This window comes from Sinocyclocheilus grahami, unplaced genomic scaffold (assembly GCF_001515645.1).
Source record: "Sinocyclocheilus grahami isolate Dianchi unplaced genomic scaffold, SAMN03320097.WGS_v1.1 scaffold45.1, whole genome shotgun sequence".
Classification (NCBI taxonomy): Eukaryota; Metazoa; Chordata; class Actinopteri; order Cypriniformes; family Cyprinidae; genus Sinocyclocheilus; species Sinocyclocheilus grahami.
The window spans coordinates 2,100,807-2,127,329 of NW_015505224.1; the positions used below are offsets into that span (position 1 = coordinate 2,100,807).

The window sequence follows — 26,523 nt, forward strand, 5'->3', positions numbered from 1 at the left end:
ACGTTCTCTGTTATTTGAAAAAGTCAAAAACAAACTTACAATGCTCTAGAACAGCATAAAATAAACCAACAAACAATGAAACTAATAGAATTATAAGAAAGCATTAAATATATCAAAAAGTAATAAATTCAAACCATAAAGTGGCTTTATCGCAAAGCCCATTTACAACAAACAACCTAAAACGCAATCAAACTGTCCGCAGAAAAGTCCCGAAAATGGTAAAGGATGACAACAATTCAAAGCTTCAGAAATAAAACGTGAAAGGCATGCACATAAACAGTATTTATAACATAAACATTGAACTTTTTAACAAATTTTTCATCACAAAATGACAAACTTTACTCACACTGCTCTCCGCCATGTTGTTATGTTTGACTAACTCCGCTCCTCACTTCCGGCCTGGATCGTGTGGCCTGGATCGTGTGGTCTGGATCGTGTGGCCTGGATCGTGTGGCGTGGATCGTGTGGCCTGAAACGTGGTGTGGCCTGGATCGTGTGGCCTGGATCGTGTGGCCTGGATCGTGTGGCCTGGATCGTGTGGCCTGGATCGTGTGGCCTGGATCGTGTGGCCTGGATCGTGTGGCCTGGATCGTGTGGCCTGGATCGTGTGGCCTGGATCGTGTGGCCTGGATCGTGTGGCCTGGATCGTGTGGCCTGGATCGTGTGGCCTGGATCGTGTGGCCTGGATCGTGTGGCCTGGATCGTGTGGCCTGGATCGTGTGGCCTGGATCGTGTGGCCTGGATCGTGTGGCCTGGATCGTTCTTACAATATCACAAAAAATACCATTTATTTTATTTATTTGTTTGTTTGTTAGTATGTCTGTTTTACATAGCCTACACCTTTTTAAAAAATAGTTATGCAAGGAAAATCTTGCGTGTTTTCATGATGCCACTGACTGGATGGATGAGCTTAGAGAAAGTGTTAATTTTCTGTTAACCCTGTAAAACCTGATATACGAAAACAGTCAGATTTATTTATTTAATGGAGAAGTTTTATCAACCTTTAGGCATATAAGCTAGGCCTATTTATTTTAGTTTGCATATGTGTTTTTTTTTTGTTGAATATTATTTTATGACCCATGTAGTGTGATACAGTGGGAAGAATAATAAATCAGTATTATTAAGTGGCTCAAAGTGCAAAAATAGGCAATTTAACACTTATATGACAAAACAGTTTAATAGAGACATTTTTTACTTTTATAGACTTTTATAACAGGATCAGACTTATCCATATAATTGTCAGTTGTCACTCATCTCCCAAAAATCATAACAATATAGTGATATTTAAAAAGTTTTATAATCAAAGCTCTTTCATTTTCAATTGTGGGGGTCAAAATATGTAATGCAATGCAACATGATAACTGAAATGTTTTGAGTTATTTGGCATGTGTTAAATTGCAACGTGATTAAATAAATAAAAACGCGTTTCTTAGCTTCTTATTGACGCTATGCGTTCCACCTTAAAAACGCGTTCCTTAGCTTCTTATTGACGCTATCCGTTCCACCTTAAAAACGCGTTCCTTAGCTTCTTATTGACGCTATCCGTTCCACCTTAAAAACGCGTTTCTTAGCTTCTTATTGACGCTATGCGTTCCACCTTAAAAACGCGTTTCTTAGCTTCTTATTCATAGACCGTCTCTATTTGCGTCTCTTTTTCAGAAACGAACAATGAGTTATTTTAAAATGTAAATAACACTGAGACAAGAGCCCCCTCACCTCTGGTGCCGTCTCCCACCCGTCTCCGTAGTGGGCGCCCTGATTTTAGTCGGTGAGGCAAGGTACTGCCCTGGGAAGGTCTCCCAGGCTGTTAAATACACAGATTAAAAGCGAAATGTTTTCATTTCGGTTCGTTCTTAGCAAAACATTTTTTTTTTCGTTCAGGTTATGCAGAGCGAAATAAGAACGGTGCTGCATTTAGAAAGAATTCTTATTAACTTTGCTATTATTCTTGAATTTTCAAACTGCTAACACTTTGCAGTTTTGAATTATGCCTTTACTGTATGACCAGAAATGAGGGAGTAGTGTATTTGATGTTCCAGCTGTTTGATCGCGCCGGCGCCTCGCGCACACTAAGCTACTGCATTCATTGGATACAGCGCTGCCGTTCACCGTGCTGTTCGGCGCGAGACCCGCTCCACTGAGCCATATTTTTGTTCATTATGATATTTTTCCGTCGTTACTGGAACGCGCGTGAACTACAAAGCCTATCTGACCTAATAAGGCTAATAGTTTAGCTTCAGCTACATTGCGAATATGGACACATTTGGATTTGTGCCTGAGAGAAGTAAGCCCAACTTTACCTTACGTTTCTTTATAAATTAATTTGTTTTGGCATGTTTATTGCTATATTGTTATATACTGCAATTATATTTATCCATTAGAATTATATATTTTTAAATTCTTATTCTGTTCTGATACGGTTAAATTTAAAGGATTTGTTGTAAAGTGAGGGGAATTCAAATATCCTATAGTGTTCATAATGTTGGTACATTATAACATTATTAGGCCTTCCGTTATTATTTCTGGAAATGCAACTTATACGAGATATTTATTTTCCTCAAAAAAAAAAGTTTTTTTTATTGTGGTTTTAAAAGCATGCAGCAAACGAAAATATGCTATTAATCTGTTAAAATGTGTTACTGTGGGTTAACAAATGTACATTAGTAGGCTATTCTTATGCTTGGCTTCACAGATAGCAACAGAGTCTGGGCCAAATCTGCTTTACATTCACTTCTGCCTTTTTTCAGTCTTGATTGCAAATGTTGTTTTTTAATTTTATGTACGATGGATAATTCAAACAAAAATCAGGCGTGTGTATTTATAACATCAATCACTAGGCCTACATTCTTTTTTTCAGAAATGGAAGTAACTTAAAGTTATTGTTTGTAATATTTTTATCTATTGGCCTATACAGCAAAACTACAGAGCTTCCAGTAGGTTATTTTATGGAGCTGTAAACACGGGAATCTCCGACCGCATGCAATCTTTGACGATCACCCAATTCATATATCAAACTAGGCTATATGTTATTAAAATGTACATAGGCTATATATTAGATTATTTTAATTACAAGTTACATGTTTATCCCGTTTTTCCCCCGTTGCATCTGAAAATTACTTTCAGAAACGTTTTTTTTCACATGGTACATTTTACCTTTCTATCAAAGTTATCTAACATTATCAAGCTGAATTTGTTCTGACACAGTTTAACTCTGAGTTCTTGTCATATTTTATTACCATTTTCTAAACTATAGCGAATAAACTGTGATAATGTGAGAAATGTTGAAGGTGTCTGAATACATTTTGGTTTGACTATCTATTTGATAAATTAAGTTAACCAACTAACATTATACATACCCTATTGGTTTCTGTACCCAATATTTAAAAAAAATGTACAAATGCAATAAAAATATCGGTATCGGTACTCGGTATCGGCAAGTACCAAAAATAAAAGTATCAGTATCGGGCGAGTACTGGAAAAAGTGGCATCGGTGCATCCCTAACAATTTGTAATTTGTAACAATTTGGGGGGGTTCTAATATAAAGCTTTAAATACTTGGCTCTATAGCATGTACGGTGTTACTGTTTAGTCAGTTTGATGTGTTATTTATCCTTATAGTAGCTATTCTGTGGCATTGTGTGTGTGTTGTTTTAAAAAAAAAATGTAAATAAAAAGATTTTTAAAAATGTAGCATTTATGTTTAAAAAAAATTCTACATGACTTAATTTACTACAAAATTCTACAACAGTAGATCTGTGGTTTTCACACTTCCTGAGCAAACCAGTTCATTTTCCACATCTCTGCTTTCAAACTATTATATACACTTCCTTTCAAAAGTTTGGGGTAAGTTTGTTTTTCTTTGAAGGAAATTAATACTTTCATACAGCAAGGATGCAATTATTTGATCATAAATGACAGTAAAGACATTTATATTGTTACAAAGATTTCTATTTCCAATAAATGCTGTTCTATTGAACTTTCTATTCATCAAAGAATCCTGAAAAAATGTATTATGGTTTCCTCAAAAAAACAATACTCAGCAACACAACTGTTTTCAACATGGATAAGAAATATTATTAGAACAATTTCTGATGGATCATGTGACACTGAAGACTGGAGTAGTGACTGCTGAAACATCACATGAGCTTTGACATTGCATAAATTACATTTTAAAATATATCAAATGATCAAACATCAAGTCACTTTAAATTGTAATATTTCACAATATTGCTGTTTTACTGTGTTACTGATCAAATAATTGCAGCCTTGTGAGCATAAGAGATTTCTTTCAAAAGCATTATTTAATGATTCCAAACCTATGAATGGTGTTGTATATATTATCTAAAACCCTCTGCTATATGGAAAGAAAGCAATAAGCCCCAAAAAGCAATGGTTTAAAGTGAATTTATAACAGCTAAGGGGTGTTGTTGTGCCTATAATCCCCTTAGCTGTTATAAATTCACTGTAAATCACAGCTTCACAGGGCTTATTACTTTTATAAAATGGTTATTCCATATACATAGCAAGGTTTCACAAAATAAAACAAAGCAAATAAAATTTAATGATATTAATAAAAACATTGTTCTTCCACCAAACAATGTAGTTCCTCAGAAATGGATGGGGTTGCAACAAAGTGGTTGCCGAGCAACACACAAAAGCAGAAAAAAGAGGTGTATGTTTGTAGAGTAATTTACAACAGCTTCGAATGCAGCTCAACCAATCAGAATCAAGGACCGGAACTATCTGTTTTATTATAATAAATTCTACATGTTTTCTATTGCATATGGATGAGTTTTACTCGTGAGTATTTACATCCCTCCGCAAGCACACGTGAGCTCAGCTTTACAGAAACTCGCTGATCTGATCACAGAGACAGAACAACAACACCCGGACTCTGTTTTAATCATTCTCGGAGACTTTAATAAAGCAAATCTTTCCCGTGAACTGCCAAAATACAGACAGCATGTCACATGTCCCACCAGAGACAGTAATATACTGGACCATTGTTACTCCACAATAAAGGATGCATATCGCTCGGTCCCCAGAGCAGCTGTAGGACTCTCTGACCACTGCCTGGTTCATCTTATACCGACTTACAGGCATAAACTTAAATCTGCTAAACCTGTAGTAAAGTCTGTAAAGAGATGGACCAACGAAACAGAGCAGGCATTGCAAGCCTGTTTCGACTGCACTGATTGGAGTGTTTTTGAAGCAGCCACCAACGATATGGATGAGCTCACGGAATCTGTAACATATATCAGTTTCTGTGAAGACAGCATGTGCATCCCTACCAGGACTCATTAAACATTCAATAATGATAAGCCATGGTTTACAGCAAAACTTCGCAAATCTTCGTCAGGCCAAAGAGGACGCCTACAAAAGGGGGGACAGAGTCTTGTACAATCAGGCCAGAAACACACTGAATAAGGAGATTAGAGAGGCCAAGAGGAACTACGCTAAAAAACTAGAACACCAGTTTTCTGCGAATGAGCCTGCATCAGTGGGGAAAGGCCTGAAGGACATCACCAACTACAAGACACCATCCCCCAGCACTGAGGCCAATCAACAACTTGCTGAAGACCTGAATGAGTTCTACTGTAGATTTGAAACTCCCAGTCTAACACCCCACACCCGCTCTGAACATCTCTCCACACAACCATCAACACCTCCTGCAACCCCCCTCTCCCCCACTCCTACGTTTCAGATCAGTGAGGATGATGTGCGCCAGGTCTTCAGGAAGAACAAGAGAAGAAAAGCACCAGGCCCAGACGGTGTGACACCAGCCTGTCTGAAAACCTGCGCTGACCAACTGGCCCCCATCTACTCACAGATCTTCAACAGATCGCTGGAGCTGTGCAAAAATCCCTGCCTGCTTCAAACGCTCCACCATCATCCCCGTCCCAAAGAAACCCAAGATAACAGGACTTAATGACTATAGACCTGTGGCCCTAACGTCTGTGGTCATGAAGACATCTGAGAGGTTGGTGTTGGCTTATCTGAAGGACATTACTGGACCCTTACTAGACCCCCTGCAGTTTGCTTACCGAGCAAACAGGTCCGTGGATGATGCAGTCAATATGGGACTGCACTTCATCCTGCAACATCTGGACAAAACAGGGACTTATGTGAGGATCCTGTTTGTGGACTTTAGCTCTGCTTTCAACACCATCATCCCAACACTCCTCCAGACCAAACTAACCCAGCTCTCTGTCCCTAGCTCTATCTGTCAATGGATCACCAGCTTTCTGACAGATAGGCAACAGCTAGTGAGAATTGGTAAATTCACATCCAACAACCGCACCACCAGCACTGGCACCCCTCAGGGTTGCGTCCTCTCCCCACTGCTCTTCTCCCTCTACACCAATGACTGCACCTCTAAAGACCCCTCTGTCAAGCTCCTGAAGTATGCAGATGACACTACAGTCATCGGTCTCATCAAGGATGGAGACGAGTCTGCTTACAGACAGGAGGTTAAAGAGCTGGCTGTCTGGTGCGGTCTTAACAACCTGGAGCTCAACACCCTCAAAACTGTGGAGATGACCGTGGACTTCAGGAGGAACCCCCCCTGCACTCCCCCCACTCACCATCATGGATAGCACTGTAACGACAGTGGAGTCATTCAGGTTCCTGGGCACCACCATCTCTCAGGACCTGCAGTGGGCCACTCACATTGACTCCATTGTTAAAAAGGCCCAGCAGAGGTTGTACTTCCTTCGCCAGCTGAGGAAATTCAACCTGCCACAGGAGCTGCTGAAACAGTTCTACTCAGCCGTCATCGAGTCTGTTCTGTGCACTTCAATAACTGTCTGGTTTGGTTCAGCTACAAAATCAGACATCAGAAGACTACAGAGAACGGTTCGGACTGCTGAAAGGATTATTGGTGCCCCCCTGCCTACCCTCCAAGAACTGTATACATCCAGAGTGAGGAAAAAAGCTCAGAAAATTACTCTGGATCCATCACATCCAAGCAATCTCCTTTTTGAACTTTTGCCATCTGGTCGGCGTTACAGAGCACCGAATACCAGGACAGCCAGGCACAAGAACAGTTTCTTTCCCCAGGCAATCTACCTCATGAACAGTTAATGTTCTCCCATTGTGCAATTAAAGTACAGTATGTGCAATAACCTTATAATTATTTATCACCCTAAATCCTAGTACATCCCTACAACTTATTTTATTCTATTCCTATTCCATCTATACCACACCTGTACATACAATTTATTCTTTTTTTTTGTGGTTTATATTTATACATGTGTATTTTATTCACATCTCATTTTTATTATATGCGTGTTGTTGTTGTCTCCGTGTACTGGAAGCTTGTGACACTATAACGAATTCCTTGTATGTGCAAACATACTTGGCAATAAAGCTCTTTCTGATTCTGAAATGACATTTCCCCCTATCCAGCGCTTGACCTGAAGCTTCATGCCAGTCCTAAATAATCTGTTTAAAGGTTCCAGATGCCAATGCATATTCAGTGCAATCCATCAGTCTAAGGTATGCTAATACAAGTCTCAATTTTGCTTAAAAATAGCTCTTTTTTACAGCATTTTTCTTTCTCATGCCAAACAAAAGATATGAAACAGTTTTTTTATTTAATACATCTGTACCACTGCATCCTTTGTATTGTTAACATGAATAAAGTGAATCAAATGAGAATCGTTGATGAATAAAGGTAACTTTCACTGTCTCTGCTTTTAATTTTCCATGTTCAAGAGGTCAATATTTTAATAACTGAGAAGGATGACTAACTGATACTAGTCCCAGAAAAGCTGAACATTCAGATTTTGTCCTCTTTTTTCATTTTAAGAAAGCTAAACTTCTGTATAAAACACTCATCCAACAGTTAAACCTGCCTTCTCCCATTGTCCTCTTGTCTAGAGTTCAAAGCTCCCACCGATGTGAGCATCTAAACATTTCATAACTGCTGATTGTCCATGTAGAGGCCAGAAACATATGAAAAACAGAACATTACAAAATTCCCAGTCCATTCAGTCAATCATCGGCAGAAGTCGTATTCATCCCAATACTCACACGTACATGGTACATACTGCATTGGCAATCTATGAATCAGACCTCAGTTAGTGTTGTTACAGACAAGCAGCCCAAAAATAAAACAAACGATTAGTAAAAGTGACGTGCTTCCAGAATTTTTTTTTTCTGAAAACGAATATGGCATTGCAAAGTCTAAAATGTTTGGCAAAATGCAAAAATTGCCATCGGCTTGAACTGCTTACAGTTGCATGAAAATGATTGGCTTGAGCGGTTACTGCAGTGCTGCATGGATGAGCAACCAAAAGATAATTCTCCCATAATTCTCTAACGCTCGTGTGACTCATTCAACCTCTATTGTGGAGAAAAACTAATGCTGTTTGCTTTCCTTCTCACACGGACTGTTAAGTTTACACAGTGTAAAGAACAATTACATCTAAAAATGACAAACATGTAGAAGGTCATTCACATGCAGTGTGACTTCACACACACCAACAAAAAAACAAAACACCACACACTCTGTTTAAGGTAGTTTCGTTCTCCCATTATCCATCTGACCAATCAGAAGCTTCTTCCAAATAGTCCAGCGATCAGTGTAAATTCGAATGCGTTTGTATGTGTTAAAAGTGTGGTTGATACAGAGCTACGCGTCCGCTAAGGCAGCCCGATGCGAACTGACAGTGAGTGGGTGAGAACTTGGAGGTGAGCACCACGTCGCTGTGAGAGTAGATGGAGCGAATCTCCCGCAGCAGAGCCGTCCGCACAGGCATGCAGTCCGACAGCTCGGCACAGTGCTCGTCGAACGCCAGCAAGCGCACGCCGTAACCGTACGGCGAGCAGATGAGCCGGCCGTCGGGACTGAAGCACAGCTCCTTAATGTAGCCTCGTCCGACGTTAGCCTCCTCGATGTAGTGCGTGAGACGCAGAGAGCAGCGAGGAGACACCGGAGGTCGAGGCGGAGCTCCCTCTTGAAACTCGTACACACACGTCCACTGAGAAAGACAGAAACAAGACTGTTCATTCATTTTGCACGTTCCACACTTCTTAGGTTTAGGTTACAGCACTGACCTCCTGGTCGTCCATGTTGCTGGAGCAGCGTAACAACGTGGCCCAGCCTTTGGGATGCAGTTGCAAGGAGGTGATGCAGTTCCCACGGTCCCTCTCGCCTGGGATCTCCGGGGTTAAAACCTCAAGACTGTTTCTGGGTGACAGACCTGGATAAAGACAAAAGGTGAACACTGGAGTTAAAACTATGTAGTAAAAGCAGTATTCGGTTCAAAAGGTGTACAATCAAAAACAAAACTGCTAAACAACCGATGTTCACAATAAAAAGACTACTAATGTACATAAATAACTTATTAAACTCAGTCTTACCCTCTCTGTGTGGATGGGTTTTGCTGTCAATGGTGTGACAGGAACCTCCTGACCTAGAACCTGCTGATGAACCTTCAGAAAGAAAAGAGACTCGATCTTAAAATGATGACGATGGGCACAGGATTCACAACACAATTAACCAGTAGTTCACTGTGTCATGGGATGTTCGATAGGGTTGTGCAGCATTCAAAACTGAATTAAGATTTCCAGTGATATTCCAGTTCCTGAGGTAGCAAACAGAATAGTAATTCAAATGTACATTTAAGGAAGTAGAATTACAGTGAAATTAATTGAAATGTAATTAAATTAATTGATAGTAATGTAAATACCTGCAGTTTTCAATAGCGCTTTTTTTTAATTAACATTACTTAATATTTTATGAACTACCCATAAACAAGTCATACACACAAAATTAAGTGCTGATTAAAAAATTTAATAATACATTTTATTGAATAAGTTGCATTTAATTGATCAAAAATGACAGTAAAGAGACAAGCATAATGTTGTAGATCTATTTCAAAGAAATGCTGTTCTTTTGAACTGTATTCATCACAAAATCCTGGGGAAAAAATGTATCACTGTTTCCACAAAAATATTAAGCAGCACAGCTGTTTTTAGCACTGACGATAATAAATGTTAGAGGAGCAAATCAGCATATTAGAATGACTTCTGAAGGATCATGTGACACTGAAAATTGAAGTAATGATGCTGAAAATTCAGCTTTGCATCAGAATTAAATTTCATTTCAAAATACATTCATTTTAAATTGTAATATTTCACAATATATTTTTTATCAAATAAATACCGCCTTGGTGAGCATATGAGACTTTCCAAAACATTTTTAAAACATTTATAAACCCCAAATTTGATTGCTAGTGTATGCTTTGTTAATATTACTTGTGTTTGAAGTAAATTTATACACGTTTCATTATATTTAATAATTTTACTTTTATTTTATGGACCAGTGGAAAAACATTTAATTACCCAGAATGATTCAGACAAATACCCCAGACAAAACAATTTGTATTAATGGTGTTGGATTAATGAAATAATCCCTTGTTTATTTGAGTTTGTGTTGAATTTATTGAAATGCAGTACAGTAAATATAAATTAAAATTCAGTTCAAATTCCAACTCATGGATTGAAAGAAACTACGTTTTTTTTAATTTTGAATGTTGCCCTATCCCACCTATAGCAAAATTCACCCTTTGAATGCTAATCAATTTCCATGCCGCCTCCATAATTTCAGAGTTTAGTATTCATCATTTCAGATTCACATGTATCTTTGTTTATGCTTTATGTAAGTACCTGTGCTGAGTGGAGCTCTGCGGGCCCGTAGGATGCGGTAGCTGCCGACCTCAAGGCTCTGGGTGAGATCAAGGTCATGTAAGATGAGCAGGTAACCAGAGGAGGTGGAGATTAACATCTTACTGCAGTCTGGAGTCAGACGCATCCGCATAAGATAGCGTGTGTGGAAAAACTTCTTGTGTGGACAGCCATCCTCTGTGAACCTAAACAAACAGCAAGTGCAATGACACACAGTTGCACACAACCACTTATATATGCAATCTTAAAATAGTTCACAAAAAAAAAAAAAGTTGCAGTCAAACGATTAATCGCATCCAAAGTAAAAGTTTTTGTTTACATAATATATGTGTGTGTACTGTGTATATTTATTATGTACATATAAACACACACGTACAGTATATATATAGAAAATATTTACATGTATATATATTTAAATTCATATAATAAATATATTTAACATGCAAAAATAAAAAATTTCTGAAATATGCATGTGTGTGTATTTATATATAAATAATAAATATACACACACATATATTATGTAAACAAAACTTATTTTGGATGCGATTAATCACACAAAAAAAAAAAAAATGCTGAAAATGTCTTATAAATATACTTACCCTAAGATCATTCAAGATGTAGATTAGTTTGTTTCTTAATCGGAACAGATTTGGACGAATGTAGAATTAATTTGCTCACTTGCATACCAGTGGATCCTCTGCAGTGAATGGGTGCCGTCAGAATGAGAGTCCAAACAGCTGATAAAAACATCACAATAATCCACAAGTAATTCACATGACTCTAGTCCATCAACTAACATTTTGTGAAGTGAAAAGCTGCATGTTTGTAAAAACAAATCCATCAAGAAGTTTTTAACTTCAAACTGTTGCTTCTGGCTATAATCCGAGTCTTCCATCCATTACATTGCATTCTCCAGTGAATAAAAGGTCTTGTCTAAATCAGGAGAGAAATATACTGTACACAGATCAAATAGTTTACAAGTGAAAACTCTACAAAACAGTTCTAAACAAATATGTCTGTGGATTCTGATGTGAGAACAACAGGGGATGGATTTAGTGGAGGAAGCATTGTTATGGATTATGGACTTGCATTTTGGTCAGAATTGATTGTTTACAGTTACAATGCCTTAATGACAGATGGATACATTTCTTACAAGCAGCCTTTCACTTCACAAGACATTAATTGATGCACTGGAGTCGTGTGGATTACTGCGATGTCTTTAGTTTAGACTTTTATTCTGACCGCACCCATTCACTGCACAGCATCCATTGGTGAGCAAATGCTGTAGTGTTAAATTTCTCTAAATCTGTTCTGGTGAAGAAACAAACTAAGCTACGTTATGGATTGGCCTTAGCGTGAGAATATTTTCAGCAAATGTTCTTTGGTGAAAATTATTCCTTTATTTAAGACAGCTAGGAAACACACACCTCCAAACCACAAAATGTACCTGTTGGTATCCCATGTGATGACATTTCCGTCAAATCCTGACGTCACCAGCAGGCGAGTGTGTGTATCATACTCTATGTTCTTGACCCAGCTGGCGTGGCCATGCAATGAGCACACCTTCGAGTTGAGTTTACGCAAATCCCACAATGCAATGGTGGTGTCATCAGAGCAGGTCGCAAACAGCCGGTTGTCGAGAAACCTGAATCGCACACAGCCCAACAAACTTATACTTAGACAACACCAGTGTTGGGGGTGACGCATATTAATCGCATCCAAAGTAAAAGTTTTTGTTTACATAATATATGTGTGTGTACTGTGTATATTTATTATGTACATATAAACACACACGTACAGTATATATATAGAAAATATTTACATGTATATATATTTAAATTCATATAATAAATATATTTAACATGCAAAAATAAAAAATTTCTGAAATATGCATGTGTGTGTATTTATATATAAATAATAAATATACACACACATATATTATGTAAACAAAACTTATTTTGGATGCGATTAATCACACAAAAAAAAAAAAAATGCTGAAAATGTCTTATAAATATACTTACCCTAAGATCATTCAAGATGTAGATTAGTTTGTTTCTTAATCGGAACAGATTTGGACGAATGTAGAATTAATTTGCTCACTTGCATACCAGTGGATCCTCTGCAGTGAATGGGTGCCGTCAGAATGAGAGTCCAAACAGCTGATAAAAACATCACAATAATCCACAAGTAATTCACATGACTCTAGTCCATCAACTAACATTTTGTGAAGTGAAAAGCTGCATGTTTGTAAAAACAAATCCATCAAGAAGTTTTTAACTTCAAACTGTTGCTTCTGGCTATAATCCGAGTCTTCCATCCATTACATTGCATTCTCCAGTGAATAAAAGGTCTTGTCTAAATCAGGAGAGAAATATACTGTACACAGATCAAATAGTTTACAAGTGAAAACTCTACAAAACAGTTCTAAACAAATATGTCTGTGGATTCTGATGTGAGAACAACAGGGGATGGATTTAGTGGAGGAAGCATTGTTATGGATTATGGACTTGCATTTTGGTCAGAATTGATTGTTTACAGTTACAATGCCTTAATGACAGATGGATACATTTCTTACAAGCAGCCTTTCACTTCACAAGACATTAATTGATGCACTGGAGTCGTGTGGATTACTGTGATGTTTTTAGTTTAGACTTTTATTCTGACCGCACCCATTCACTGCACAGCATCCATTGGTGAGCAAATGCTGTAGTGTTAAATTTCTCTAAATCTGTTCTGGTGAAGAAACAAACTAAGCTACGTTATGGATTGGCCTTAGCGTGAGAATATTTTCAGCAAATTTTCTTTGGTGAAAATTATTCCTTTATTTAAGACAGCTAGGAAACACACACCTCCAAACCACAAAATGTACCTGTTGGTATCCCATGTGATGACATTTCCGTCAAATCCTGACGTCACCAGCAGGCGAGTGTGTGTATCATACTCTATGTTCTTGACCCAGCTGGCGTGGCCATGCAATGAGCACACCTTCGAGTTGAGTTTACGCAAATCCCACAATGCAATGGTGGTGTCATCAGAGCAGGTCGCAAACAGCCGGTTGTCGAGAAACCTGAATCGCACACAGCCCAACAAACTTATACTTAGACAACACCAGTGTTGGGGGTGACGCATTACAAGTAACGCGAGTTACATAATCAGATTACTTTTTTCAAGGAACTAGTAAAGTAACGCATTGCTTTTTAATTTACAAGAGAATATCCGAGTTACTTTTTCAAATAACGCAAGTTACTTTTTTTTTTTCAATTTATTGCTCTCCTGTCCCCATGTTGAGAGAAATCACAAGATGTTACTGTAGTTCTAAAATAAATATGAATATGCATTAATTCAGCTCACTCACAAAAAAAACCACACAGATTCAGTGTTCCTCAAAATGAATAAAAATAATTCAACTGTGTTTAAATTTCTGGGTTTTGAATTGGTTCTTACTACTATGAATTAGTTCTTACATAAAATCTGTTATAGAAAATCTTTCGCTAATGTAACTGAGGTTCCTGCACACTGTGATCGATTATATATTGTGTGCACATGTACCTTATGTTGTTTACACAGTCCTCATGAGCCTCCACCAGAGTTTTGATATGTCTGGAAGAAACAGGGTCAAACAAAAGCACTTCTGTCTGCTCACAAGCAACCGTCAAAACTGACCTAGAAAAAACATTATACAGGTGTTTGTCAATTAGGACAGAACTTTTCTCTATGGTAGATGTATCCTATTGTTAAAAAAACAGCGTTTTGCTTAAAACAAGGATAAATGTATTATATAGAATAGACAGATAGCATTAAACATTTGATTGCATCGCCTTAGTTAATTTAATTATTGCTTTGGCTCATTTTTTAAAACATTCTGTAAACTGTAAGTGCAATTTTTAGAACTGTTTACATCACAACTCGTTTGTGCGTTTGCAAAATGTAGTCACCCAAAACATTTAATTCATGCTTCAAAAGCCTAGTAGTTCATGCGTCAGCAAATTGGCCAATGTCATCAAAATGAAGGTTTTGATTTTTGTGAGAGCTGTACTGGTCGTGTCCATTTCCTTTCACCGGTGAACTGTAGACATGGACAGCTTACTATGCCATACATTTAGTCTCAAGGATAAATGTATTATATAGAATAGACAGATAGCATTAAACATTTGATTGCATCGCCTTAGTTAATTTAATTATTGCTTTGGCTCATTTTTTAAAACATTCTGTAAACTGTAAGTGCAATTTTTAGAACTGTTTACATCACAACTCGTTTGTGCGCTTGCAAAATGTAGTCACCCAAAACATTTAATTCATGCTTCAAAAGCCTAGTAGTTCATGCGTCAGCAAATTGGCCAATGTCATCAAAATGAAGGTTTTGATTTTTGTGAGAGCTGTACTGGTCAAAACGTGTCCATTTCCTTTCACCGGTGAACTGTAGACATGGACAGCTTACTATGCCATACATTTAGTCTCCCCTGTTTGAAGATCAGGGCCCGTATTCACAAAACATCTTAAGGCTAAAAGTAGCTCGTAACTCGCCGATTTAGGAGAAAATCTTAAAAATAATGGCCGTGTCAGTCCTAAATTTAGGACTCCTAAAATTTTTGATCTAAACGTATTTCACAAAGCATTTTAGCACTAAAATTAGCTCCTAAATCTGTGAAACGTTAGGAGTAGTGAAGAGGTCTCCTAAGTCACTAAGACCAAGTCACAAACTATCCTAAAATGGCTGTTGCTGGCAATCTGCCTCGGAACGTAAACATTTTAGAAATATTTGACGATAATGAGCTTTTTATAAAAGGTATCACCTTCGGTTTTGAAGGTTATCTCAACTCCAAATTTTCCTTTGATTATGTCCTTGTTTTCATTAACCAGCTGGGCAAGAAGTAACAGCTGTGCTTGTGCCCAGTTTAGTTTTCTATCAGCCATGATTATTCTACTCTGTTAATTAAAAGGCTGTTTATTATATGCATATTCACTAATTATGAGAAGCATACGTGTAAGAGGCTGACAATTAGCTGAACACATACTTGTTTAATTAGTGACACTTAGCCTGCATTTTTAAATCTTTATTTGAATGTGGCAACATTTTTATTTTGAAACCTTTATCTTTACTCTAAAATATGTCTATGAATAAATCTCTGACAGACTATCAGCCAATCACTGTGTGCATAGTTAGTAAGCATGCCGACATCATCCATAGCAAGGAGGTCAACCCTGCTCTTACTCTTAGCTTAAGACTTCTCTCTATTCCTTAGTCAACGTTTGTCTCAGCAGCTTTGTGAATAGGTTTTAAGAGAAAACTCTTTGCTAAAAACTTTTCCTGCCATTTAGGAGAACTCCTAGTGGTAAGATGAAATGTTTTGTGAATGCGGGCCCAGAAATGTCATTCATTTGTGTGTGTTTTCCCCATGACTTTAGAGTGGTTGTCATTACCAATTCAACCAGTATTTCACTTTTTCCCCCCGAAACGAACTGATTTCTTTCTTGATTTTTATGCATGCAAAACTACTTGACTGCTAGCTAGCTCACGGTATCAGCAAGTTAAAGCAAAGTGTTCCATTGAAAGTTTGCATTTGTCCCAGCACATATGAATGTTTGAACAAAGAATACATTTGGAAATAATCGCAAAAAGTTGATTTGTTTTAATGCCAAGTAGTCAAAAGTGCTGAATAACTGAAGAGACAACGGGACAACACTTACCCGTCTGGCGAGTACTCCAAGTTGAAGACAGCTCCGTGGGTTTGTGTACTGAGGTTCACCGAATCCGTAGCCGGGCTCATGGACGAATAAAGCCGTGTCATGGTACGGTAATGATCCCGCGCGGGGTCTACAAACGGCCCCCTGCGGACTGTCCTCCTGCAAATCCACGCGAACAGAGAGTCGCAGGCGCTCGAGCCCCTGCCCCCCGAGCCTGTCCCGCCGTCCGCGGCCGCCTCGAGCCTCCAGCTGCTCTGCGTCCCGGCGCCCCCGCGGCCGGCCTGCGGAGAGGATGGTCTGCTGGAGCACCTGTTTTCATCGCTCTCCTCCTCTCGCAGCGGCTCCTCGCTGTCGCTCGGCTGTCCCGAGTTCATTGTTGCGCGAATGTTGCTGGCGGCCCCGTTCTGAGGCTCACCCAAACTCACCCTCCTGCGGCTTGCGGACAGGCACTGGACCTGCGAGCCAGGCCGTCTTGCAATGTGTGCAGAAATCGCTTAAACATCCATTAATACATACACAAGTGTGCTGCGGATGTGTGCGGATACAACGGACTACGTATATCCGGTTCCTTCTCTGCAGAAATTAAAAGCGAACTGGATAGTGACACAGCTTTGATTGCTTTCTTTGTTTGTTTTAAGACTTTTTAGACTATATGAAAAAATAAAGTCTTTCTAACTTAAAAAGACTTTATATATATATATATTTTTTTTTAATGTGTTAAATTTAAATATGTTCCACAAATACGCCAATATGTGCCAAGCCAGATTAAAATACATGCTTCCCATTAGAAGTGCTTGTGATTATCAATTTTCTGAATCCACTGACTGAAAATTCATGCATGGTGGATTCACGCAAAGTCCTTCACTTTACTGGCAACTAGTGATGGGAGAAAGCAGGCTTTTCGAAATCGAATCTCTGTTCTTTGTTTGTTTTAAGACTTTTTAGACTATATGAAAAAATAAAGTCTTTCTAACTTAAAAAGACTTTATATATATATATATTTTTTTTTATGTGTTAAATTTAAATATGTTCCACAAATACGCCAATATGTGCCAAGCCAGATTAAAATACATGCTTCCCATTAGAAGTGCTTGTGATTATCAATTTTCTGAATCCACTGACTGAAAATTCATGCATGGTGGATTCACGCAAAGTCCTTCACTTTACTGGCAACTAGTGATGGGAGAAAGCAGGCTTTTCGAAATCGAATCTCTGAATCAACAACATGATATGATTCACTGATTCGAAGCGCTCAAAAGCGCCACAGGCTGGCGGCATCTGCTTGTCAGAGCGGTGTTCATGTAACAAAACTCAGTCCAAAAATGCACGAGACATTTATGAACCAAGAGCAAATGTTTAACCTCGACTGCAAGTGTAATCATAGTCGCAAAATCGCTTATATCTGCTAAATGCGCCTGTACGAGGCAGTAACATCGTGCTTTTCGGCGGAGCTCAGATTGTTTTCATGCACAAATCCTATAATAAATAAATATTACAGCTGCCTTTGCCTAAGTACTGATTGGGTGGACTCAGATCACCCTGTCCATGACTAGCCTTGGCCCTATACATTATGACCAAAGACTATTTTAAATGGACTTTGTTATAACCCAAGATCACCATTAGTACATGGGTTCACCAGATCAACACCATCTAGCAGCGAAACATCTGAAATGTTTCGAATCCATAGCATATGTTCTGCAATCATGTCAAAACCACTGATTCGAAACAAAAGATCAGTGTTTCAAAGCTTCAAGAAGCAGCGTTTCTAAAGCGCCTCTCAAGAATTTACAAAGGGACCAAATTGTTATTCTTTATTAACAGTAATCATAGTCGCAAAATCGCTTATATCTGCTAAATGCGCCTGTACGAGGCAGTAACATCGTGCTTTTCGGCGGAGCTCAGATTGTTTTCATGCACAAATCGTATAATAAATAAATATTACAGCTGCCTTTGCCTAAGTACTGATTGGGTGGACCCAGATCACCCTGTCCATGACTAGCCTTGGCCCTATACATTATGACCAAAGACTATTTTAAATGGACTTTGTTATAACCCAAGATCACCATTAGTACATGGGTTCACCAGATCAACACCATCTAGCAGCGAAACATCTGAAATGTTTCGAATCCATAGCATATGTTCTGCAATCATGTCAAAACCACTGATTCGAAACAAAAGATCAGTGTTTCAAAGCTTCAAGAAGCAGCGTTTCTAAAGCGCCTCTCATGCTATACTGACAACACAATCAGCGTTCTGGAGAAAATGATTTATTAAAGGCTTCCAAATACTGAAAGAGAACACAAAGCAGGTTCGTTTTAAGAATAATCAATATCTTATTAATATTAAAATAAGATCCACACTTACGCCACATATTCAATCACTGCATCAGTAAGGTAAGCTCTATTCACTTAACTGAGAAGATCTTCTATGAGGTATAGTTATAGAAAATGTCTTAGTTAGACTCAGCATAAGTAAGAATTTAAAGCTGGATTCAGATCTGAAGCCCTGAGATGCTGCATCTCATCCTCTGCTGGATGTTGCTGTCATACATTTGCTGCATATTCTTTAATGTAGTATGACAAAACCCATTGCACTGCAGTGCTATCTTTTCAACTTAAAGGGATAGTTCACACAAAAATGAAAATTCTGTTCTCATTTACTCCAAACCTGTACTGACTGACTTTCTTCTGTGGAACACAAAAAACGATATTTAGAAGAATGTTTGTGACCAAACAGTTTTGGTGACCACTACTGAATTCCATTATAAGGACATTTCTCAAAATATCTTCTTTTATGTTCCACAGAAGAAAGAAAGTCATACAGGTTTGGAGTAAATGAGAACAGAATTTTCACTATCCCTTTAATGACCATTATGCTCTACAACATATCTCTAACTCTCTGTGATTGACTCTCTATCATGCTGTCGTAGACAGAGCGATACACACTGAGGACCTCAAGCGCCGTCGGCCGCATGTGAGGCTCCTTCCTTTTACACTCTGTGTAGATCTGAAACAAGTGAAAATGGATGACATCACTTCCCAGGACATTCCCCAATAGGAAACGTGTCACATCTGGAATCTTCCAGATGTCTGTCTTTTCATCGTAACCAGGCATGGCTCCATCTGAGAACTGCACATCCTGGCCGTAAGGCCACAACTGCTCAGGAGCAACGAAGTTCCCGGTGAGCTCATGGTGACCGCACTTCACCCCTCGACGTCCCCTCTCCACCTCAGGCAGCGCATCCAGGTCGTTGGCCAACAGACGCATGTCGGATGCGAGCAGAAACTGGCTGAGAGTTTTGTGCAGGTCGTTGGAGTCACACATGACTCGGATGCCCACCGGACTGCTGTGCAGGTACGCCAGGAAGGCGACGTAGTCTATGGCCAGCTGTAGTCGTGTATGCCAGGAGTTTCGCCAGCGATATCGGTCTTGCGCGAGGGTGGCATCGAGCGTCAGTGCTGATCCTAGAGGGTGATACTCTGTAACAAACACACCATCCTCTTCACACGCCCCTACAAGCGTCACGACGTGGGCGCTCTGCAAGACACATAGCATTGACAGTCCATGGAGGAAATCATCTGTATACTGCTCCGATGACAAGATGGAGAGCGCCACCTTCTGCCCTCGCCACTCGGACAGATAAACCTAGAAAACACAATCATACATCAGTATAAGTCTCAGAAGATGTATTAGAGTTCCCTTATAATTTACTTGATTACAAGTAATAATGTTATAAATAATGTTGATTTTCTTGAACAGCCCAATCGTTTTGCTTCAGAAGACCTCGATATATCATCAGGAGCTGCAGGTATTAGTTTTGTGTTTCTTATCTTGCATTTTATGAATCACCAAGGACCATGGGTTAAGCTAAAAATCATATTTAGTGATCTACTGAAGAAGGAAATTCACCTACTACAGTGGTGGCGAAAATGATTAGAACACTAGTATTTTCAGCAGCTAAAAAATGGTTTTAAGTCAGTTATTACTATCTTTTGCTGTAGTGTGTCAGTAGGAAATATCAGTTTACATTTCCAAACATTAATTTAGCCATTAATTGTAATAATCCAGGGAGACTTTGTTTGCACAAGGAGTCTGACAACAGCCAGTGCTCCACACAGAGATCTGATCTGGAATGACATGACATGAAGAAACAAAACAAACTGAGACCAGAAGAACTGTGGCAACGTCTCCAAGATGCTTCAAGAAACAGTGTGTAAAGTGATATTTCCTACTGACACACTACAGCCAAAGATAGAAATAACTGACTTAAAACCATTTTTTTAACTGGTGAAAATACTAGAGTTTTAATAATTTTGGACACCACTGTACATCTTGGATGATATTGTTTTCCATTTGTTTAAATGATTAATAGAAAGATGAATTGTCAGAATAATCATTAGTTGCAGCCAAACTCACCTTCTTCACAGCCCCTTGTCCAATGAGCTTCACACGGCGGACCTCAGCACGAATTTCGAGGCACTGAAGCCAAGGGGTACAGGTGGTCATGGTGCCCACTTTAAAGTGGCGAAGCGGGCACTGCGTATGTGCTGAGAGAGGGTTAGTGTCCTGATACAGGGCATCTAGGTAGAAATACAGCAGCAGATTGGCGCAGAGGAGAGCTGCCAGACAAAGCAAGACTGCAGGCAGTCCACACCTCGTCCCAAAGGTGCCACCCATAATGACATCTTAACCTGTTGATCAAAACACAGAAGAGATTTCAGACAAATATCACGTGGAAAATGAGAACAGCAGTCAGATTATCAGATATAAGAGGTTTGGACTATAATCGGTTCGAGGGTATATAACTCACAACAGATGACATCTATAAAGACTTTTTAAAAGCTTTCTATTGGAGAAATGTCAGATTTGGGGAGTACTGAAATGCCTTATTCGAGTGTCAGCTGTTATAATACATTGTGTCTAAACTCACGATACCGCTCACTGCATTCTTAAACGGATTTAATTTGATTTAAGCACTGAAAACAGAATGATAATACAAAAGAGGCTGTTATTTTGCTCTGAGGTTAAAATGTCTAATATGATTATATGAATTTATGTCTTGAACACACCAGTTTGCATTAGTATGAGAACACTAGTTCGCCAGCCGCAGACACTAAACTCTTCCAGTTCATAAAACGTCAAAACAGCTCATTTCAGTTGTGCAAGCGTTGAATAATCTGTTGGTTCAGATCCCACGCCGTCAGATTCCTCCGTGTTGTTGTTCCGGATTGTCTTGCTCTATGAAGTTATTAAGAGCCTCGAAGACACATCGCCATCTAGTGCCATCACTGGGTAACAACATCGCAGTCCAGCGCTCTATTCATAGGTCGACAATGTATGGGGTAAGTTGTATTTGGAGCAGTATAATTACTTATTTATATTAAATATGTATTGATCTGTATACAGCTGTAAAGATTTTTCTGTAGGCCTGAAAGAAGAAAAGGAGAATGGATGGGTGAGTTTTTAATAGCTGGGAAAAGAAACTCAATCACCCTTGACCCAGACATTCAGGATTAATGACCGACTAATTGCTGTAAGAAAGAGGCTATGCTTACAGAATAACATGTCCAGGTTATATTTCACCTAAAAATCACAAGAAATAAGTAACATTAACATCTTTGTGCATTGTTGCTATGACAGTTATTAAGCACGACAATATAGGCATTTTATACAGAGTAGCCTATCATTTATTTTTCCTTTTGATTTCCGGGTGTTTTCATGAGAAGCACCCAACAAAGTTTCATAATTCAGAGGGAAATTATTACTCCACTTCATATATACAGCATCACGCATTATCAGATAATAAAGAATTATTACAGTACAGTGTGAAAGTGTTACCAAGTGTTACAGCCAGTTAAAAGTTTGGACACACCTACTCATTCTTTATTAAAAAAATGTAAACTAAATTCAAACTTGTGAGGCATCATTTATATTTGTGTAGAAACTTCTAATCAAAGAGTTTTAAAGAAATTTGGTTATAAGATATGTAATTTTGTTATAAAATATACCTAATCTAATATGTATCATATCTAATATGTATTTTTTTGTATAAAAATAGTGTTTCCAATGTAATGTTACTGTAGTTAACCTGTATATTACTTGCTCTTGAAGAATTTATCTGGCTAATTCTATAACAAGTTCATTTCAGTTTTGTTCATAGTTATGACTCTAAAGGTTACTTGCCAGTTTTTACTTGTTAATATTAGAGGTTGTTTCACACTATTTCACCATTAATCTATATTGTGTCTTTCAAAGGATTCGCTTATTATGAACCGGCCTAAAAGTCCATGAGATTTTGTCTGAAAACAGCCCTGGATGTCCTGCAGCAGAGGATGCTGGGTCACAAATTAGGACGTCACCCTGGGTGGATGTGCAACAGGCTTGAGCGTGTGAAAGTGATGAACAGCGGCCAATGTTTTTTTTTTTTTTAAAGTGCTTTTCAATATTTGTGTATATTGTAGTTCTGTAAATATATTTTATATTCACTTTTTGCAAAAGCATTTGTTGAAAAAAGGAACTGAAGGGATCTGTAAAGTCAACTGGTTGCTTAGAACGTTCTCTAATTAGGACGTCACCCTGGGTGGATGTGCAACAGGCTTGAGCGTGTGAAAGTGATGAACAGCGGCCAATGTTTTTTTTTTTTTTTTAAAGTGCTTTTCAATATTTGTGTATATTGTAGTTCTGTAAATATATTTTATATTCACTTTTTGCAAAAGCATTTGTTGAAAAAAGGAACTGAAGGGATCTGTAAAGTCAACTGGTTGCTTAGAACGTTCTCTTTGCCTATGTTTGACGTGCCTTTTCTTTATTTGGACCTTTCATTGTTTGTGATGAATTTGTGATTATTTTTTTTTAGAAAATAACATGTTGTAATCAAGTTTTATACATATCTCTTACATTTTAATGCAATAAAATAAAATAAAAAGTCACGCCAACCTTTTTATTTTTGTTAATAATTTTTGGAATATTAATTTTTGATTCATCCACTATCAGATTATGCATGCATTCCAATATCAGAAATGATTTTGCTAACCCAGCTCTTCAAGTTTTTTCAGCATTTTGTTTTTTATTCATCTGATAAAAATGTACAGTAACTTTGATTTGCCATAACTTTGACAAGCAATCTGAATTATGTGCAAACTGGATTTTCATCTGATCTTAAGAGTGATAGTAGTTGAGATTTCAGAAGACAGTAAGGAGAGCGAAGACCCCGTACAGAAGAGCGCAGGGATAGGCCACCAGCAGCTGTTGCCCACTCATGTCAAGAGTGGAACTGAAGATCTTAGAAGCTGATAGACTGCACCAGCCAATCACAAACAAGGCCAACAGTGTCCCCAAGAGCCCCCTGCATTCAAATAAAAGCCACTTGTTATTCAAATGCAACATACCTAAAATGATACTTTCTTAAAAATAAGGTTCCCTTATTCTTTGTCTCCCCAAAGAAGTTTTCAGTAAACAGTTCTTTAAACAACCATGTTTTTATAAGTGTGAAGAACATTTGAATAATTTAAAGAACCCTTTTCTACTAAAGAACTTTTTATTAAACAGGTTCAGTGAATGTCAAAGGTCCGTTCACACCAAGCACGATAATTTATAACAATAACAATCAAGACATAGTTTTAAAAACTCTTCTAAAGTTAAAGGAACAGCAGAGTCCACACCACAACAATAATGATAATGACACAGAGGAAAAATTTGGTTACAATCACTTTCAGAACACTGAAAAACGATAACAAAAACAGCAAATCAGAATCCATCCTGTATTAAAGAACTTGAGCATCTAAAGGAATTGTTCACCCAAAAATCAAAATTTGGGGTTGGGGTTAGGGTTAAAATTTACACACACTCGGGCCATTCAAGATGTTTGTTACTTCATCTGAACAGATCTGGAGAAATGTATCATTACATCACTTGTTCACCAGTGGATCCTTTGCAGTGAATGGGTGCCATCAGAATGAGAGTCCAAACAGCTGATAAAAGCATCACAATAATCCACAAGTAATTCACACGGCTCGTTATTACAGATTATGAACTCGTGTTTTGGCTAAAAGTGACAGTTTAAAGTTAAAACGGATTTGCTAATAAAATGCACAGCTTTTCAATTCACAAGATGGACTGAAGTCATGTGGATTACTTGTAGATTATTGTGATGCTTTTATCAGCTTTGTGAACTCTCATTCTGACGGTACCACAGTGTGTAGGTGAAGATGCTAATATATTTATGGTTATAGTTATCATTCTTGATGTGAATGGGTCTGAATGGGCCACAGATGCCAATTAAGAACCTTTATGTTTAAAAATGTATGGAAACTGTAAATAGACTTGGAAATATGTTGTGGTCTAAAACGTTTTTTTTTATTTGTTGTGGCTGTAAAACACTCAAAAGAAATGGTAAATGTTTCTATACAGTTATGGATACTCACTGAAGGGAATAAAGAACAGCAAAGGCAGAGAGTCCCACCATTGGCAAGAGACAGTATCCCAGCACACTCGCCACACATCCACAGGATATGCTGTAACTGCTCATCAGGTTCAACAGCATGTAGATCCCCACACATCCCAGAGCACTGATGCCATACACATACCCAAAGTGTGCTTTCCCTGCCTGCCAAGAGAATACACACACAAATCCACAGGTACATGCTCTGGACCTTACATATGCTTTCACTTCCCCTGTGCAATACAAATCACCGTGTACCTCTAGTTAACGGTTTCACAAAGGTTCAGGATGTAGTTTGTACCATCAATAGTGTGGCTCCCAGAGCTATGCAGAAGAGAACAGGCCCAGTGAGGTCTGTCTCATTCATAATACTGCCATCAGCGGGCTTCAGTGGATTTAACACGGTCAGAGTCTTCTGCCAGATATGGTCAAAGTTAATGCCCAACTCTGAGAAAAAAATACACACATTTTTCATTCAACATACAAGTTAAGTTTGATTAATGCATACAATGTCCAATTTCTAAAGCTAAAGTATGCAAGTTTTCAGTGTTAAAGAGTCCACCCAAAAATGAACATTTTGTCAGCATTCACTGACCTTCATGTTGTTCCAAACTTGTATCAATTTCTTTCTTCTTTTGAACATAAAAAAGGATATTTTGAAGAATGTTCATAACACAGTTGCATGTTGCCATCGGCATCCATAGTATTTTTTCCATACTATGGAAATGAATGGCTACCGGCAACTGCTTGGTTACCAAAATTCTTGAGGGCGAGTAAATGATGACAGAATGTTCATTTTGGGGGGAACTATGCCTTTAAGGTGCAATCACATTACAGAAATATCTGCAAAATTTTGCATGACTTTTGCTATTATCATTAGTGCAGTGATGTATGCAGCACAGCTCACACAGAAGCCACTTCCTAACCAAGCAGCTTTCTGCTGATCAAATAAATAATTTTTATTACCTTCTAAGAGCGGTGGTTCTTCCTCATATGAGTCTATATATTCTGTTTGCTCCGGTGGCGCTACAGGCTGATACACCTGTCCAGTATAAGATGCTGCAGTGGTATATTCATCTGCTAAATGTGCAGAACTATCACTGATGATCAGACAGTAAATGATGAATTAACAATTAAATTGCACACAGAAACACATTGGCTGATATACATTAATACATGAAATATTAAAGCGACATTACACTCACACTTCATGGTAGTCTGGATTGACGTAGGCTGGATCATAGCCATATACATCCTCCTGCTGACCATCCATATAATATCCAGACTGATAGAAGTCTTGTTCAAAGTTTTGAAAATCTCCCATTCTGCTTAAAATAATGAGGAATGTCTACACAAGTTCATTTATAGTATAAACCAGTTCTGAACTTAAGTTCTTACCTTTACGTGTCCTTTAAAGTCAGGGTTTGATTTGAAGATCTTGGTTTGTTTGTATTGAGTCTTTGCTTGCTCGCTGAGCAGCTGTTTTGCTGTATATGTGTATGAGAAGCTATTAATAGTCTTCTATATTTAGTTGTGAGACATGAGCAGCACTATCAGTGTGCTGGGAGGTCATGTTGTAAAGCCATCCTGATGATCTCTAGATCTACTGACTGATGATATGCTCATCACTCAATGTACAACTGCTGTACAATTAAATTATATATTCTGTATCTGTCCACGAAAATGATTTTTGTAACATGGTTGGT

The 26,523-nt window shown here is 38.3% G+C and overlaps 3 protein-coding genes across 4 annotated transcripts; all 3 read right to left on the reverse strand.

Moving 5' to 3' along the window:
• Positions 1 to 7,612: 7,612 nt before the first annotated feature.
• LOC107582526 (DDB1- and CUL4-associated factor 10-like) lies at positions 7,613 to 17,000 on the reverse strand. Its single transcript, XM_016268418.1, has 7 exons — positions 16,381 to 17,000; positions 14,242 to 14,355; positions 13,562 to 13,759; positions 10,675 to 10,877; positions 9,367 to 9,438; positions 9,061 to 9,206; positions 7,613 to 8,984 (listed from the first exon to the last, which is right to left on the reverse strand). The coding sequence occupies exons 1-7, from the start codon at positions 16,749 to 16,751 to the stop codon at positions 8,613 to 8,615; spliced, it is 1,476 nt and encodes a 491-aa protein (XP_016123904.1). The 5' UTR covers positions 16,752 to 17,000; the 3' UTR covers positions 7,613 to 8,612.
• A 1,541-nt stretch (positions 17,001 to 18,541) lies between these two features.
• Positions 18,542 to 21,582, reverse strand: LOC107582561 (protein O-mannose kinase). Its single transcript, XM_016268453.1, has 3 exons — positions 21,447 to 21,582; positions 20,794 to 21,068; positions 18,542 to 20,022 (listed from the first exon to the last, which is right to left on the reverse strand). The coding sequence occupies exons 2-3, from the start codon at positions 21,052 to 21,054 to the stop codon at positions 19,255 to 19,257; spliced, it is 1,029 nt and encodes a 342-aa protein (XP_016123939.1). The 5' UTR covers positions 21,055 to 21,068; positions 21,447 to 21,582; the 3' UTR covers positions 18,542 to 19,254.
• A 1,887-nt stretch (positions 21,583 to 23,469) lies between these two features.
• Positions 23,470 to 26,475, reverse strand: LOC107582562 (protein YIPF7). Of its 2 annotated transcripts, none has more exons than XM_016268455.1 (6): positions 26,216 to 26,475; positions 26,023 to 26,142; positions 25,784 to 25,911; positions 25,119 to 25,264; positions 24,801 to 24,982; positions 23,470 to 23,722 (listed from the first exon to the last, which is right to left on the reverse strand). In XM_016268455.1, exons 2-6 carry the CDS (start codon positions 26,139 to 26,141, stop codon positions 23,560 to 23,562), a joined length of 738 nt encoding a protein of 245 aa, XP_016123941.1. In that variant the 5' UTR covers position 26,142; positions 26,216 to 26,475; the 3' UTR covers positions 23,470 to 23,559. The 2 variants fall into 2 exon arrangements, with proteins under 2 accessions (XP_016123941.1, XP_016123940.1); XM_016268454.1 differs by having other exon boundaries at positions 25,784 to 25,917.
• Between the last annotated feature and the right edge of the window lie 48 nt (positions 26,476 to 26,523).